The sequence below is a fragment of the Haliotis cracherodii genome, unplaced genomic scaffold (assembly GCF_022045235.1).
Source record: "Haliotis cracherodii isolate W230 unplaced genomic scaffold, xgHalCrac1.p SCAF_13, whole genome shotgun sequence".
NCBI lineage: Eukaryota > Metazoa > Mollusca > Gastropoda > Lepetellida > Haliotidae > Haliotis > Haliotis cracherodii.
In genome coordinates, this window is record NW_027266268.1 from 4,485,871 (window position 1) to 4,502,593 (window position 16,723).

Here is a 16,723-nt window from a genome sequence, read left to right on the forward strand (position 1 = left end):
TTTTGCTCATGCTATCAATCATTGGTTGCCTGGCCAGACCGTCGTGACACATTGCAGTCTTGACAATTTATGCCAACATTGGCGCGTGCTGAAAATGTTCACATGCTACAGGCTAAGGGAATCTTGTATACTTACACGTTTGGTGACGTGTTATAAAATAATCAACGATATATTCCAGAGTGCGAAACAAAAGGTTGGAAAGCTTTTAACAATACGTGACCTAAATACGTACCTTTATGTAAGTGACATCGGTGTTATAACCACTAGCTAGGATTGATGTGTAGAAAACCCCGTGACGCTAAAACTATCACGGTGGGGATAAACAGCACTTGAAATAAGCTCTTGATGGTTACCTTTTAGGTTGAGGCAAAAGTAGTATCGTGATTTATGAGAAAGTTGCATGTAAAATAGGAACTGTGTTTTAGCGATCTAAGATTATATGACGGAGGATAGTGAGTGAGTATGGTTTTACGCCGCTTTTAGCAATATTCCCGCAATATCACGGCGGGGACGGAGGATAGAAACAGGTAATACATTTCCATTAATGTCTATTTTGGACCGTGAACATCCGGGTTATAATAGGTCTTCAGCAACCCATGCTTCTCGTAAGAGGCGACTAACGGGATCGGGTGGTCAGGCTCGGTGACTTTGTTGATGCATGTCGTCGTATCCCAATTGAGTGGATCGATGCTCATGATGTCATTCACTGGATTGTCTGGTCCGGACTCGATTATGTACAGACCGCCGTCATACAGCTGGAATATCACTTAGAGGGGCGTTAAACAACAAACAAACACACAAACGAACACAATGTCGGTTCTACATCTAGACGTTGTCAGGGACTGAGGACTTAAATTTCTAGACAGTTGGAGTTTTTATGTTAAATGGAATATTGTCTGGAAGGATGAGGCAATCAATATGTTTAAACGCACAACACATTGTTTTTTTCAGAATCTCAAGTGAACGACATTTTTGGTGTAAAACCTTAAGATTTAAACATTCTCTCTCGCAGTTTCGGGAACAGGTTTAAGAGAAAATCACCAATTCATAAAAACAAATAGTCTTGGTTTTTTTCCTAACAATGATTTCATATTGCAATAGGTGATGTCTGCCTGAGGAGTGACTCTCTTTGTTTACATCACTAAAAATGCGGGACTTGTAGACATTATGATTTTGATATCATTCTCGACCCTTGGGTGACATTTTCTTTCTACTGAAACCTTTTATCCTTCCTTCGCCACAGGCTTGAGATTCATGGAACCAATTACTCAAATGGACGCTTACGTTAATTTGATAAAATTGCCGCCAGGTGTCGTTGGGTCAGTTTGTAGCCAATGAAAGGATTGACAGATTACAAGTGACCTGCTGACCTTCAATGTGAAGTAGCTGAATTCAAGTGGTGAGGGAGTCATTGAATTGAGTTTCTACAGATCTTCAAAGTAATGATATGATTAGACCATAGCTCGATATGTCCGCACCAATCAAAGCTGATTGATATGAGTGTCTTGATTTCTAAATTCGATAATTGGCTGTTTACAAAGAGCGTCTGACTTCTCAAGGTCGTTCAATAGAAATGTAGCGAATCGGCAATTTACCCGCTTGTAGGGATGAAACGACTATTGAGGACAACAAAAAAACAAGATGAGAATTGAGTTAGCAACTTTTTAAACATATTTAATGTAGGAGACTGTTTAAACTTCATCAAGCAGAATTTGTAGTGGATCTTTAAATTTCGTATATTTTCTGTGTGTCAAAGTTCATAGTAGATGAGTGTTGTGCATGGGTGGGGTTTGTGGGTGGGGTTTGTGGGTGGGGGAGGAAATGGGCGCCTGTGCCGGTTTTAGCAACAGTCCCTCAATATCTGAACGAAACGTGTCGCACAGACTGGACATAGTGATGTTGTTTTTAAGTGAGCTGGACGGTCGGGTAGCCTAGTGGTTTAAGCGTTAGCTCGTCACGCCGAAAACCCGGGTTCGATTCCCGACATGGATACAAGTCCCCCGCCGTGTTATCGCTGGAATATTGCTAAAAGCGGCGTAAAACCATACTCACTCGCTCACTCAATTTTTAGTGAGCTTTTGTCTGAACGTCTTCAAAATAGACACACTGGTGACCTGTATTATAGTTGTGTTGTGTTTGTTTGTTTGTTGTTTAACACAGCAATATTACAGCTATGTGACAGGGTCCTGTCCAAACGCATAAGTCTAGACCAGACAACCCAGTGGGGTTCGATAACCTAGCCACCGAACCTGATCTCCCGATCCATTCAGGCCCCTCTTACGATCAGCAGAGGTGGGCACCTCATCTAATTCTTTGCCCTCTTGGTGTTTATTTTAGATTGGATTGTAACCAAAGGATATTCGTATTGCTTTATGTGAATATATATGTGTGTGTGCGCGCGCGTGTGTGCGTGCGTGCGTGCGTGCGTGCGTGCGTGCGTGCGTGCGTGCGTATGTTTGTATGCACGTGCGTGATGTGCGCGTATGTTTTTGGGTGCGTATACGTATGTGTCTGTGTGTGTATATGTGTGTGTATGCATGCATGATGAGTGCGTGTGTATGTACGTGTGAGCGCGTACGTGCGTGCGTGCTTGTGTTTGTGTGTGAGTGAGTGAGGCGCGTGTGTGTATGTGTGCGTATATGGATAGCTGCACGATAACTTGCTTAATGTGTGTCTTCTTATATCTTACATAATTAATGCGCATTTTCTTCTCACCAAATACGTCGACGGATATCTGTTTTGAAGATACTTCTTGCTTACTGCAAGTGCCGTTAAAGAGTGACCCACAGGGACATATTCCGGCTACACGTTGAAGCACTTTAAATCATTGAGGAGGTCGCCGAAAAAAGTGTAAAGAGGGAGTAAGAAGCATGACTACATACACCACCACCACAGCAACCGCCAAAGCCACCACCACCACCACCACAGCCACCACAGTCACCACCACAGCCGCCACCACCACCACCACAGTCACCACAACCACCACCACAGTCACCACAACCACCACCACAGCCACAACCACCACCACAGCCACCACCACCACAGCCACAACCACCACCACAGCCACCACAGTCACCACCACCACAGCCAGCACAACCATCACCACCACCAGTCACTACCACCACCACCACAGCCACCACCACCCTAACCACCACCACCACAACCACCACCACAGCCACCACCACAACAGCCACCACCACAGCCACCACCACAACCACCACAACCACCACCATAGCCGCCACCACCACCACAGACACCACAGCCACCACCACCACCACCACAGTCACAACCACCACCACCACCACCACAGACACCACAGCCACAACCACCACTACCCTACCATCACAGCCACCACCACCACCACAGACACCACACCATCACCCCAGACACCACAACCACCACAGCCACCACCACCACAGCCACCACCACCACAGCCACCACACCATCACCCCAGACACCTCAACCACCACAGACACCACAGACACCACCACCACCACAGCCACCACCACCACTACCCTACCATCACAGCCACCACCACCACCACAGACACCACACCATCACCCCAGACACCACAACCACCACAGCCACCACCACCACAGCCACCACACCATCACCCCAGACACCACAACCACCACAGACACCACCACCACTACCCTACCATCACAGCCACCACATCATCACCACCACACATACACATAATTGCGAGATCTTGAGAGGGAGAGTTGAAAAACAAGATTAGGATTATATATATGAATGAGGCGGTGCATTTCCCATTGAAATCTTCCGGAATAACAAACAAATACCTTTTAAAAAGTACTGTATTTCATTGCCATTTGAATGGACTGAAACATTGTGAGGCCCCTAGTTGTGGGGGTTCCTGATTAACGAGGTCCTGTCTAACGGGTTTTCACTTGATAATTAAAGGGAATGCTCAAGTTTAATTATCTGACTCTAAGGATATGTACTAGGACTCGAATATTATTACATAATTACATATAATCAAGCATAGTTTTAAAATATTACCCTCAAATGATAAGCAAAACATTCATTGTTTTCATGCTGTTGAGTTTTTTCAATGGTAATTAATGCAGCTTTCAATTTAACGATTAGAGTATTTCGTTTCCGGAGAAGCAAAAATAGACGAAATAAGCATACGACTCTCAGCACAAAAGAACTGACATGAAAAACGTTCGCCCATGAAGCAGACTTACCAGATAATTAACGGTAATCAGAAAACAATTCATTTCTTTCAACCATGCATGAAAATGGTCCGCACAAAACATACAAATCCCATAAATCGAAATTAAGCTGATAAATACTTCATTTGGGGACTAATAGCTTCCTTGGTGCTGACTGGTCGATTTCGTGCGAATTTCACAAAAGACTTTCGTGGTAGGAGACTAACAACGGGCTGAATATTGATTGAGCTAATCAGTTGCATCTGGATTTCGTGTTGTAAGTGGGAGCAATAACACACGCTTGTTTTTGTTTACTGGGAAGGCTTAGGCTGAAAAATGATTAAACGCCAATTTTACGAGATCGTTGTGTTCGTGATTGTGTCATGCATAACTTGTTCGTTATTGATTATTGTGTATGGATTGGAACTGCATACAACAATCATCAGAGTTTCTTTTTTGAATTTGGTTAACACGAATGCTATCAGTTGCAGTTAAGGCAAACGGTTTCAAATCAAGTTGGACTTCATATAACGTTGAAATGAATGACTGTATTCTTTTATGGGGTTATAATTTCAATCTACTTTTAAGACGTTCACGTGATTTCATCGTGTTACATAAATCAGCGTACATCATATACTGGATTGTCTGGTCCAGACTCGATTAGTTACAGATGGCTGGAATATTGCTGAGTTCGGCGTTAAACAACAAACAAAACAAATAAACATCATATAAATCATACGTAATGCGCTCGGAAAATATTATTTACAAATTGCCGTCATATGGCTGGAATATTGCTGAGTGCAGCGTTATTTATTTAAGAAATAATAAAAATAATACTCATAAGGGGAGATTTCCGGGGGGAAATTTCCGAGGGGGCAATTGCCCTAACATGCGGCGACGGGAAGGGTAGTTGCTCCTGCTATCAACCACTTGTTTGTCTGGCCAATACACGAGTGTCTAACACCACCAAATAAATAATGGTCGTCAGGTTTCAACAAATCTGCTAAACAGCACGAAAACAGTTGTGAAAAACATAGCTGGAATGCAACTTACTATTCCCGCGTGATTTGCGAGACAAGTGAATTTAATATAAAAAAGCAAATTATGCGCCAAGTTACCCGTATGAAAGTCTGGTATAAAACATGAGCAGGATTGTGCTCTCTCATCACAAGAAACCGTTTAAGACAACAAAAATGCCTCGACTAACCGCAGAGCAGAGGGAGAACCATGTGTATGTTGAAAATGGGAGCGACGCAGGAGCACGTTGCCAGGATCATGGGCTGCTTCAAGTGTAGACTTGTCACACGTCACAGGCAAACTAGCAGTACTGCAGACAGACCGAGGAATGGAAGACCCAAGGTCACGACCCCACAGGAAGACCGGTATTTACGGGTGCTTCACCTAATTTCCAGATTTCTAACTGGGACGTCATCATCCGCAAACAGCCTTTGACATCCAGTCAGCAAAAGGATCGTTGCTAGACGACTCTGCCTGTATGATCTCCGTGGCTATCGACCTTTCAGTGGCATGACGTAAACATTTCTACACCGACGTCACCGACTGAGATGGGCCAGGACTGTACAGCAGTGGCAGCAGAGAAAGTGGCGAAGAGTGCTCTTCAACGACGAGAGTAGGTGCCAGCTCTTCAAGTCTGATGGGCGGATTCGAATCTACTAACGACGTGGTGAACGGATGGCACGTTGTTGCGTCAAAGAAGTGGAGCCTTGAGGAGGTGGTCCTGGCATGATTTCGGATGGCATCTGCGGGGACCAGAAGACTGATCTGGTCATCATCGACGGAAATCTCACTGCACTTCGTCACATTGATGAGGTTTTCCGGCACCCACGGACGCTGTTTCAGCGGGACAACGCCACCCCTCACACAGCTCGAGTCACTAGCGACTTTCTGAACGCCAACAACGTGACCGTATTACAGTGGCCAGCCAGTTCACCGGCCCTTTCGCCCATAGAGCAGCTCTGTGACCAACTTGGACGCAAGATTGGGAAACGTCAACAGCCGCCATTGACGAGTGATGCCTTGGCAATTGCCCTACATGAAGAATGGCGTAGGATCTCTAATCAGGATGTCAGGAGACTCGTGTACTCAGTTCGACGTCGTGTTAGGGCCTGCATCGTTGCTGGAGGGGGTCACGTCCGATACTGAGTCACGTGTGTAGCACGGGACTTTAAAAGAGATCGACGTCGATTCTGCTGGTGTGACAGTGCTTGACAGTGCACCCAGCATGAAAAACGTGTCTGCAGAACTGTTAGTACATGGTTTTTGATCTTGTATTTTTCAAATACCGTTTTTGAATAATTGGGTTTTTTAATAATAAAACCAACTGTTACTAAATTTTGCGTCTTTTTTGTGTTAGACCAGACAAGTTTTTGGTGGCGTTTCTTTTGCCCATTTGTTTAGTTGAAAAAGTGCTGACTGTTTTATATAGGTCAGTTTGTTTGTTTGTTTATTGTTAAACGCCGCACTATTCCAGCTATATTACGTCGGTCTGTAAATAATCGAGCCTGGACCAGACAATTTAGTGATTGATATCATGAGCATCGATTCACGCAATTGGGATAGGATGACATGCATCAACCAATCTGCGATCCTGATCACCCGATCCTGTTAGTCGCCTCTTACGACAAGCATAGTCGCCTTTTACGACAGGCGTGGGCTGCTGAAGACCTATTCTACGGGTCTTCATGGGTCTTCACGGGTCTAGGCCCGTATGATCACAGTACAGTTTGACAAAAGTAATCTGACTTAGAATATGAAAATGCTTTATAGAAATTGACTGTTCTCATTTCTGTGTCCACAACTGACCGCCGCCCCTCTGATCTTCTAATGTCTACTGCTTGTAAATTAACATTGAGGTTATTTGGCCATGGACTTCCACATGGCCCTAGATAAATGGCACATACCATTACAAGGTCAAAGGTCAAGATCACGAGATCGAAACAACTCACAAAAATGTTAGTGGTTACGCTTTCTCAAACATTGTCAATGTGTTCATCTTTAAACTTGGTATATACCTTGTCAAGGACAGGACCCTGCTTCGAAAAGGCTTTGGTCAAGATTAGTCAAAGGTCAAGGTCAGCGTTAAGGTGTTTGAAAAACCTGTTTATATCACAGACATGGTCACACAAGAATAGTACAGGCAGGCAAATACAACACTTGAAATCACAAATAATTAAGAAACATTATGTTGTCAGTGATAATAAACCTCATGTTAGTCAGGAGAAGACAGGTTCACCCTGTCGACGCCGAAAGATAGACGGGTAAGTCCTACATATATAGATAAAAAAAATATATATAGATAGATTCACATGTTTACGTATACACAGACGCGCAGGTTATGCATTACGCGCATGCATTAATTACCATTAAAAACAATGAAAACAATGAATGTTTTACTTAACTTATTATTTGAGGGTAATATCTTAAAACATGCCTGATCATGTAATTATATTCGCATCCTGGTTCATACCCCTAAAGGCAGATATTTTAATTTGACTATTCCCTTCAATTGTAAAGTGAAATACCGTTAGACAGGACCTCGTTTATCAGGACTCCCCACCACTCGGGGCTTCATAACGGTTGATTCTATTCAAAATACATTGACAAACAACTTCGTTGATATGAATTTGATTTTTATATTCTGGACGGTTTCACTGGGAATGGCACCTTCAGCTCTCCCTGATGTCTTCATGAATAAAAGGTTTTCGAGAATATGATAGTTGTGAAGATTTTTATGGGGCAGTGGGTGGCCTAGTAGGTAAAGCGTTCGCTCGTCACACCGAAGACCGGTGATTCCCCACATTGGTACAATACGTGAAACACATTTCTGGTGTCCCCTCGTCGTGACATTGCTGAAATATCGCTAAATGCGGCGTAAAACCATACTCACGCAGTCACTGTGATTGGTTTGTTTAATTCTTTTTTATTTGATGCTTTGTGTGTGTGCGACAGAAAGAAAGCTACAATGAATGTAATTTCTGCCAGTTCTGGCAATAAGAGACTGAGAGATATCCCGAGATTTTGCCCTTTCTTGTTGCCAATAATTACACCAAACGTCAGTATTGACATTCTCACGCTATATGAAAGACACAAGTTGTCAATAGCTGTCACGTGCTTATTTCAATCAATCAGTCCGATCGATGGTGTATCCCACGGACTGCCAATGCTCACTGCGCGATAAGGATTGTTAATTGAGTGACAGGTAATGTTCATTTCATGTTTATATCTCGATGGGGAAATACTTCATTAAATGATTGCTTGAGTGATGTATTGGTGGGGATTTCCGTCCTTGGAAATCGACAAGAACGTGCTGCACGCTTGTAGAAAACGGACGACCTTTTTATGCCGCTGATCCCGAAAAAGTCCTGCTGTCTGCAGTGAAGAATTCACCCAACCCCACGAACAAGTTTGCAACAAGACGTGCTGTTTTAAAATTTGATACGAGTGAGTGAGTGAGTTTGGTTTTACAACGTGTTTAGCAATATTCCAGCAATATCATGGCGGGAGACACCATAAATGGGCTTCAGACATTGTGTCCGAGTGGGGAATCGAACCGAGCGAATGCTTTAACTACTAGGCTACCACACCACACCAATTTGAAGACGAAAATTGGTTATCCACTTTCCTGTTGGAACGCATGTCTAAAATACAAGAATACAAATCGTATCGTTCTCAAACATTTTTCTATAATTGCCTGTAAATGTTTTTAGTGTTACCAAGTCATGAATGCCAGATGACGACCGGCACTTTTGAAATACAGCAACGTTCTCCAGAACCAATAGATTGAATTATACAGTCCTCGCGTCGAGAACGAGGTCGTTTTTTCAGATGCAGGAAATTAATAATTTATCAAGTCTTATTTATTTCTTCGGCAATGTACACGATTTGGTGAATATTTTTATACTGTTGTCTGCCTTCGCATAAAAAAATATCTTTGACCCCGACCTTTACAGGGTTTTTGTTGTTGGTGATGGTTTGTTGATTAATGCCGCACTCAGCAATATTCCAGCTATATGACGGCAGTCGGTAAATAATCGAGTCTGGACAAGACAATCGTGTGATTGACATCATGAGCATCGATCCACTGGGATACGATGACATGCATTGGCCAAGTCAGCGAGCCAGACTATCCGATCCCGTTAGTCGTATCATACGACAAGCACAATCGACTCTTACGACAAGCATGGGTTGCTGACAACCTATTCTAACCCGGATCTTCACGGGTCTGGATCCAAGGAAATACACAAAACTTACAAATAATTTTAGTAATATTTGTCGATGTTTTCTGCTTACAAGTAGCTCAGACTTGAGTTGATTTCAGGAACAATGTTCCGTTTATGTGCAAATGTTACTTTAATTTTTTCTCATATAAAAAATACCGCTTCCCACAGTTCTTAGATAAAGCAATAAATTATCAACCGAACGCTGTTGTAACTGTGTAAGGGGTTCTAAAAAAGAATCACTGCCATTGTTTTACATATGCCCTTTTTTTGCCGACAAGTTTCAAAGAATACAGTTCGTTGTTTTTTTTAATATATGAGCATCCGTTTAAATTGGAAGTGAATGTGTGATGTAAATCCCTTGCAAATTTTGACCAAGGGTGCGGGGATTGCACCATGCATCGACTCAGACAGATACTCACAATTCCTGTCTCGTTGGTTATTCATTGCAAGTCTTAAATATAAAAAAAACAAGCCGTTCCGTTTGTGCAAAGCTATTGAGGTCAGGTGACAGGTTGGTTTGAGTTTAAGAAAACCTCCTTGTTACACAACTGTGAAAAAGAAACTCCCTTTGAGATAACTGGTGTCAAACGTATGTTAGAAATGGTGCGCCTTAAGGATGGATAAAAAATAGATTACTGCATCATATGCCATTTATCTTACGAGTTGTTTCAAAACGTATCTAATTCGCTTTCGCTCAATATATGCGTTTTGAAACAACTCGTTGTAAAATAGTATCTGACAGCCATTCATGTAGTTATCTCTATTATCAAGGGACAGGTGTCAAATAAGAGAGGGATGTATCGCTGACAGAAGTGAGTGTACTTACAGCACGCGCAGCACGTGCATTTCGTGTACAGCACGCCACTTGTTCCAGCAGATAAATGGCCTTCTCACGGTTCACGGGAATCACGTGCCGAGGTCGACGTAGCTATTCACTAACATATCATCATATGAGAGAATGAGTGGGGTTTCACACCACTTGGAACATTATTGTAGTTTTTGCATCGCGGGTCAGCTTAATATTGGAGGACCGTGAAGCGGATAGTTTAGGACGAAATATACTCAACATTCAACATTCAAAATTAATACTAAGTCCAAATTGACATGGCAGAAACAGGCTATAGGCATTATGCAAATTAGCATGGAAAAAAATTTATATCAAAACAACAATAGAAATAACAGCTATGTTTATGTACATACTAATAATGACATATAAGTTGTTGTTTGAGAAGGGAATATGTTACTTTTACGTTCTGATATTTTGACGATGATTCACTATCCCACAATGCCACTCACAAATCACTAACCACTGACAAATCACATGCACGTGGGTTTCAAGCACCTGTTTTCACCTGTCGTAAAGGTGTCATAGGTCATGGACATTCACCTTGATCTACTAACACCTGGTTATGCTCAGTTTCACAATAGTCTGTTTTGTTCATATTTTTACACACTTTTACGTGTAAAAAGACATAAAAACCTTCGATACGCTGTATTTGTGCCAAGGCCCAATTAGTACTATTTGAGTTGTTTGAATATATATATATTTGGATATTAACTGCATTTATTTAAAATCTGAGCTCGAAAAAAAAGGGTTTTTTTTATTTCCGTGAGTACTTTTTATAACACTCCATCCTGTGACAGTGAAGGGATGCAACTTCTCCCACTAGTCTAACATATTTTACGGCCGCTTCATTTACCGTTTTAAAATGTACCAGGTTCATACCAGCACTGTGACGGACAAAGTCTGGGTACTACTGTAGTGTATGGGACATGAATTCACGGGTATGTCTGGGCATCACATAGCGTATACGTGTCAAGTTTACGACTGCTGGCGAATCATTGTTGTATTGCTGTATATATGACACCCCTGTTTACCCTATCTCATGTATATTACACAAATGAGACCAATTTGGCAAGTTTGTTTCCTCTCCGCGTTACCATCAAGTATCGTTACTGAACAATTAAACACTTAATTAATCAATGATAACCTAGAAAATATATTTTAAAGTTGACTAATTAAGGAACGCAATACAATCGGGTAGAACCTCTTCACTGGTGAAATCTTATCTTATGATAGTAATAATGGCTATGATGAGGTTGATGATGATAGCGATGATAACACTGATGATGATAATGATGATGATGATAACACTGATGATAACACTGATGATGATGATAAGATTGGTGATGGCGATAACACATGAAGATGATAACACTGATGGTGATGATGATAACACTGATGATGATGACGATAACACTGATGATGATGACGAGAACACTGATGATGATGACGATAACACTGGTGATGATAACACTGGTGATGATGATAACACTGATGATGATAACACTGGTGATGATGATAACACTGATGCTGATAAAAATGGTGATGATGATAACACTGATGATGATAACACTGGTGATGATGATGATAACACTGATGCTGATGATGATAACACTGATGATGATTTGTTGTTTATGATGATAACGATTGACGACTATGACGATGATGATTGAGGCCATCATCAGATGATTTGTTGTTTTTGCTGCTGCTACTGATAACACTGCTGCTGATGATGATGATGGTGTAAGCATCGTTTTGTGATGTTTATCATATTGTTCTTGATGGTGATGATAACACTGATGATGTTATTCTTGTCGTTGCTGCTGATGATGTTAATGATCACCGTTGTTATTGATTGTTTTGATGATTTCTTGCTGATGATGTTTACATGTTGATGATTAATATTATCGTCAACTTGCAGTCGGAGAGTCCTGCCCGCGGCGTGACTTGACCAACAGAGCATGCAGGAAGGAATGTTCCATGACCAAACCTTGCCTCAGTCCCAAGAAGAAGTGTATGTGTGATGGCGCGTGTGGCAAGACGTGTGTTAATCCAAGTAAGTACTCGCACGTTTTTTCACAGGCGCACGTCGTATCAAATTCAAAATGATGCTACTGTTATGCTGGCAGACCATATTGTGGAAAACAAGTTGACCGAAATGCTGGTAGGCCATAGCGTGGAAAACAAGTAGACCGAAATGCTGGTAGGCCATAGCGTGGAAAACAAGTTGACCGAAATGCTGGTAGGCCATAGCGTGGAAAACAAGTTGACCGAAATGCTGGTAGGCCATAGCGTGGAAAACAAGTTGACCGAAATGCTGGTAGGCCATAGCGTGGAAAACAAGTTGACCGAAATGCTGGTAGGCCATAGCGTGGAAAACAAGTTGACCGAAATGCTGGTAGGCCATAGCGTGGAAAACAAGTTGACCGAAATGCTGGTAGGCCATAGCGTGGAAAACATGTTGACCGAAATGCTGGTAGGCCATAGCGTGGAAAACAAGTTGACCGAAATGCTGGTAGGCCATAGCGTGAAAACAAGTTGACCGAAATGCTGGTAGGCCATAGCGTGAAAACAAGTTGACCGAAATGCTGGTAGGCCATAGCGTGGAAAACAAGTTGACCGAAATGCTGGTAGGCCATAGCGTGGAAACATAACAGTTGTCGTTATTCTGCTCTTCTGGATTAACGGGGTCCGGAATATCGAGGTTCCACTGTGCATGTAGTGTAAGTCATTATAATCTTTAGGTAGCTCATGGTTGTTACGTCCTCGTGAAGATCCGGGATAGAACTGGTCTTCAGTAACCCATGCTTGTCATAAGAGGCGACTATGCTTGTCGTAAGAGGCGACTAACGGGCTCTGGTGGGCAGGCTCGTTGACTTGGATGATGCATGTCATCGTATTCGAATTGCGGGGATCGATGCTCATGATGTCAATCACTGGAATTTATGGTCCAGGATAGATTTTTTTACAGACCGCCGTCATATAGCTGTAATATTTCAGAGTGTGGCGTTAATCAACAAACAATGGTATGCTCTGATCTAATCACAGCAATTTAAAAATGTTTATTGTGTTTAATTTTGTTTTACACAATATCATAGCTTAAGCTTTGTCTGCACTACATGCTGGTTATTTTCTCTGTTCATGTAGATCTGCGGTGTGAGGATCTTCGCGATATTCCTCATGGACGTGTAGAAATCATTCCTTTCAACCAGTTCGGCGCTGTTGCCAAGTACATTTGTGACGATGGGTACACGCTGTTCGGAGTTCCGGGGCGTGTCTGCCAGGGGGACGAGACCTGGAGTAAAGAGGAACCACGCTGTGGACCCACCAAGGTCATAGACGGTAAGTTTCAAACAGCAACATCAGCTATTCGCGAGGGATTCGCGAGTGCTTCGCGAGGGGTTCGCGAGTGCTTCGCGAGCTAATACTTGACATAACACATATATTGTTTGGTTCTAGCGGATAGACGAGGGAAGAGCATTTCACAGGTCACATCACGAGATATTCGGTCACAAATTGATCCCAGATAAACCAAAAGATTGAGTCCGCAAGAGTAAACAATTCGCGTGTCGCTCGCGAGCTATTCTCGAACTGTTCGCCATTGCTGAAAGGACAACCAAGACCCAATGACTAGTCCACCAAACATAAATTGTGTGTCGTTATTCACCACTGGACCTAAGAAATATGTCTTTGTTCCTAGCGGATATGGGCGGTCGGGTAGCTTAGTGGTTAAAGCGTTCGCTCGTTACCTCGAAGACCCTGGTTCGATTCCCGACATGGGTACAATGTGTGAAGCCCATTTAAGGTGTCCCCCGCCGTGATATCGCTGGAATATTGCTAAAAGCGGCGTTCAAACAAACTCACTCACTCACTCCTAGCGGATATACAAGGAGTCCAGGGGAATTTGCATTTTGCATTAAACAAAAGCCACTTGTCTCTGTGACGATTTTGCATCAATAGGAATGTCTCATGTATGAAACTATCGACAAGAGCGAATGAGTAAGACCATTCAGAACCAAGTAATACATACCCATTTGACATAAGTAACATTTATTTATTCAAGTAGGTTTGTTATATCTATTTAGTGATGGACAGGATGTCGTTGTACGACTCATTTAGCGATATTCCAGCCTAGCCGCCGGGCAAAGGAGATTAGATTTGGAACTAAGAATTAAAAGGTGTGGTGAGGTGAAATGGGGTTTAACGACGCGTCCAAGATTATTGCACTTATATAGCGACGTGCATGCATGTGTGTGTGTGTGTGTGTGTGTGTGTGTGTGTGTGTGTGTGTGTGTGTGTGTGTGTGTGTGTGTGTGTGTGTCTCTGTGTGTGTGTGTGTATGTGTGTGTGTGTATGTGTGTGTGTGTGTGGCTGCTTGTACTAGTCCGGACTGATGCCGATTTATAGTGCTAGCTCACTGAGATACCATGCCGCAGTTTAACATGAATACCCCACTCAGAGACAGTTACATGACTCTACCACTAGACCACTGAGGCGGTCCTAAGCATTAAAAACGTTATTGAAAGGTTACTAGACTGAAAACATTCACTGAAACACTACAAACTTATATATATATAATTAAAGTCCAAAACATAAATGTGATACCCGTATCAAATACATCGCCATCGAATAACAATATTTATGGCCACAATCATGGGTGTATACCTTCTTTTGCCCGGGAGTTTATAACACGGCGATCTATAGGTAATCGAGCACACACCAGCTATTGAAAGCATTAGCTACCATCAGCTTCGTCGGGGTACGATAAGACGCGCACTTTCGTAACATTTGTATTGGTTGTAGCGCTATGATCGCTTTGTATTGGTCATACATAGTTACTCGATCCTCTATATGTCAGCTAATACGTACAGAATGAGGTACTGAGGACCGACTAGCGGGGTCGGGCGGTCAGGCTCGCTGACTTGGTTGATGCATATCATCGTATCCCAATTGCGTGGATCGATGCTCATGATGTCAATCACTGGATTGTCTGGTCAAGACCCGATTATTAAAAGACGGCCCTCATAAAACTGAGGCCCACAAACGTGTTGTCATATATTAACAGTCATAAAATATAGATTTTGTGCCTGTTCAGAGAAAAACGAATGCGGCCTTCCACCCCGGGTCCACAACGCCAAGCACAGGCCCAGCGTGTCGGGGCGGATGACGTACCCCCTGGGGAGCATGCTGCAGTATGAGTGCGAGGACGGCTTCACGGCCCGGAAGGAGCGGGTGGACAGGGCGTGGTGCGTGGGAGGAGGCGTGTGGGTCGGGCCCAACATGACTTGTGCTCGTAAGTCGGTTGCGGAGTTCAATGACCCCATTAACACCCTTGAATAAAATGTAATGTTTTACTCGTGTCTTTACAATGCATGCAACTACATATGTAGAAATAATTTCATATTTTTTCCACGCCTCCCTTATAGTATAAATGTATGTATGGATAGATGGAAAGATAGACGATCAAACTTTTTTATTGGATAATTTATATATACGAGATAATCGTTGATATATCGTAGATATATCGTAGATAAATAGATAAATAGATGATAGATGATAAACAGATGATTGGATAGAAGATAAACTGATCGATATACATATAGGTAGAATATATAGCTGGGTTGATGAATATATAGATAGAAGATTGGTGATAAGTTCATGGATGGATGGATACATACATATATGTATTGTTAAGCTCAACTTAAAATATCCAGGCTATAAAGGCTGACGATGTTTGGATTCCACTAAGAGAACGCACTCTCTTGTTTACCAAGTCATCACCTCCATCAGGAAAAGGAACGGCAACGTTGTACTTGAATTGTATTGATGGGATTTATGTAGACTCGTTTCAACAGTGTTTTTAAAAAATAAGCAATGGTGTTAGCTTTTTGGACAATTATATTTGAGATTTGAATGTGAATTTATAATTTGTTCAGAACCCTGTTGATCCAGACGATTGTTTAAGGACACCGCTACGTCTGGACCAACAGGGTGCCTCTCTTCTGTTTACTGTTTGGCGATTCTGGCAACAGGTCCATTTCATGTGACCCGGCAAATGATACTAACCCCTCAAAAAACTAACAGCCTTTTCACGCTGTTTAGAATTCACAGGGTGTCCTTGTTATTATTTTTGTTGAAGACGCCGGTTGCCCCCTCCTCCCCGAGATAGAGCATGGGTCTGTCCAGATCCTGTCTAACACCATCGACGGCCGGGCACGATACTACTGTGACCAGGGCTACCACCTCGCAGGCAGGGAGGAGAGGGTGTGTCTCCCTGACGGGCAATGGGACGGCAAGGACCCAACATGTGAAGAGGGTAAGGCACCTACCTTTGGATTTTCTGGGGAGTAGGATGACCTCATCTATTTTTATAAGTGTTTCAAGTGAGTGAGTGAGTATGGTTTTACGCCGCTTTTAGCAATATTCCAGCAATATCACGGCGAAATCAATATTAGAAATAT

At 42.6% G+C, this 16,723-nt stretch overlaps 1 protein-coding gene across 1 annotated transcript in view; it reads left to right on the forward strand.

The window, feature by feature from the left end:
• LOC139459523 (protein lev-9-like) overlaps nt 1-16,723 on the forward strand; it is a 75,391-nt gene that overhangs the window by 47,111 nt on the left and 11,557 nt on the right. The window contains exons 2-5 of the mRNA XM_071241046.1: nt 12,184-12,318; nt 13,410-13,604; nt 15,358-15,555; nt 16,402-16,578. Coding sequence (XP_071097147.1) covers nt 12,184-12,318; nt 13,410-13,604; nt 15,358-15,555; nt 16,402-16,578 — 705 coding nt within the window. The remainder of the gene's footprint in view (nt 1-12,183; nt 12,319-13,409; nt 13,605-15,357; nt 15,556-16,401; nt 16,579-16,723) is intronic.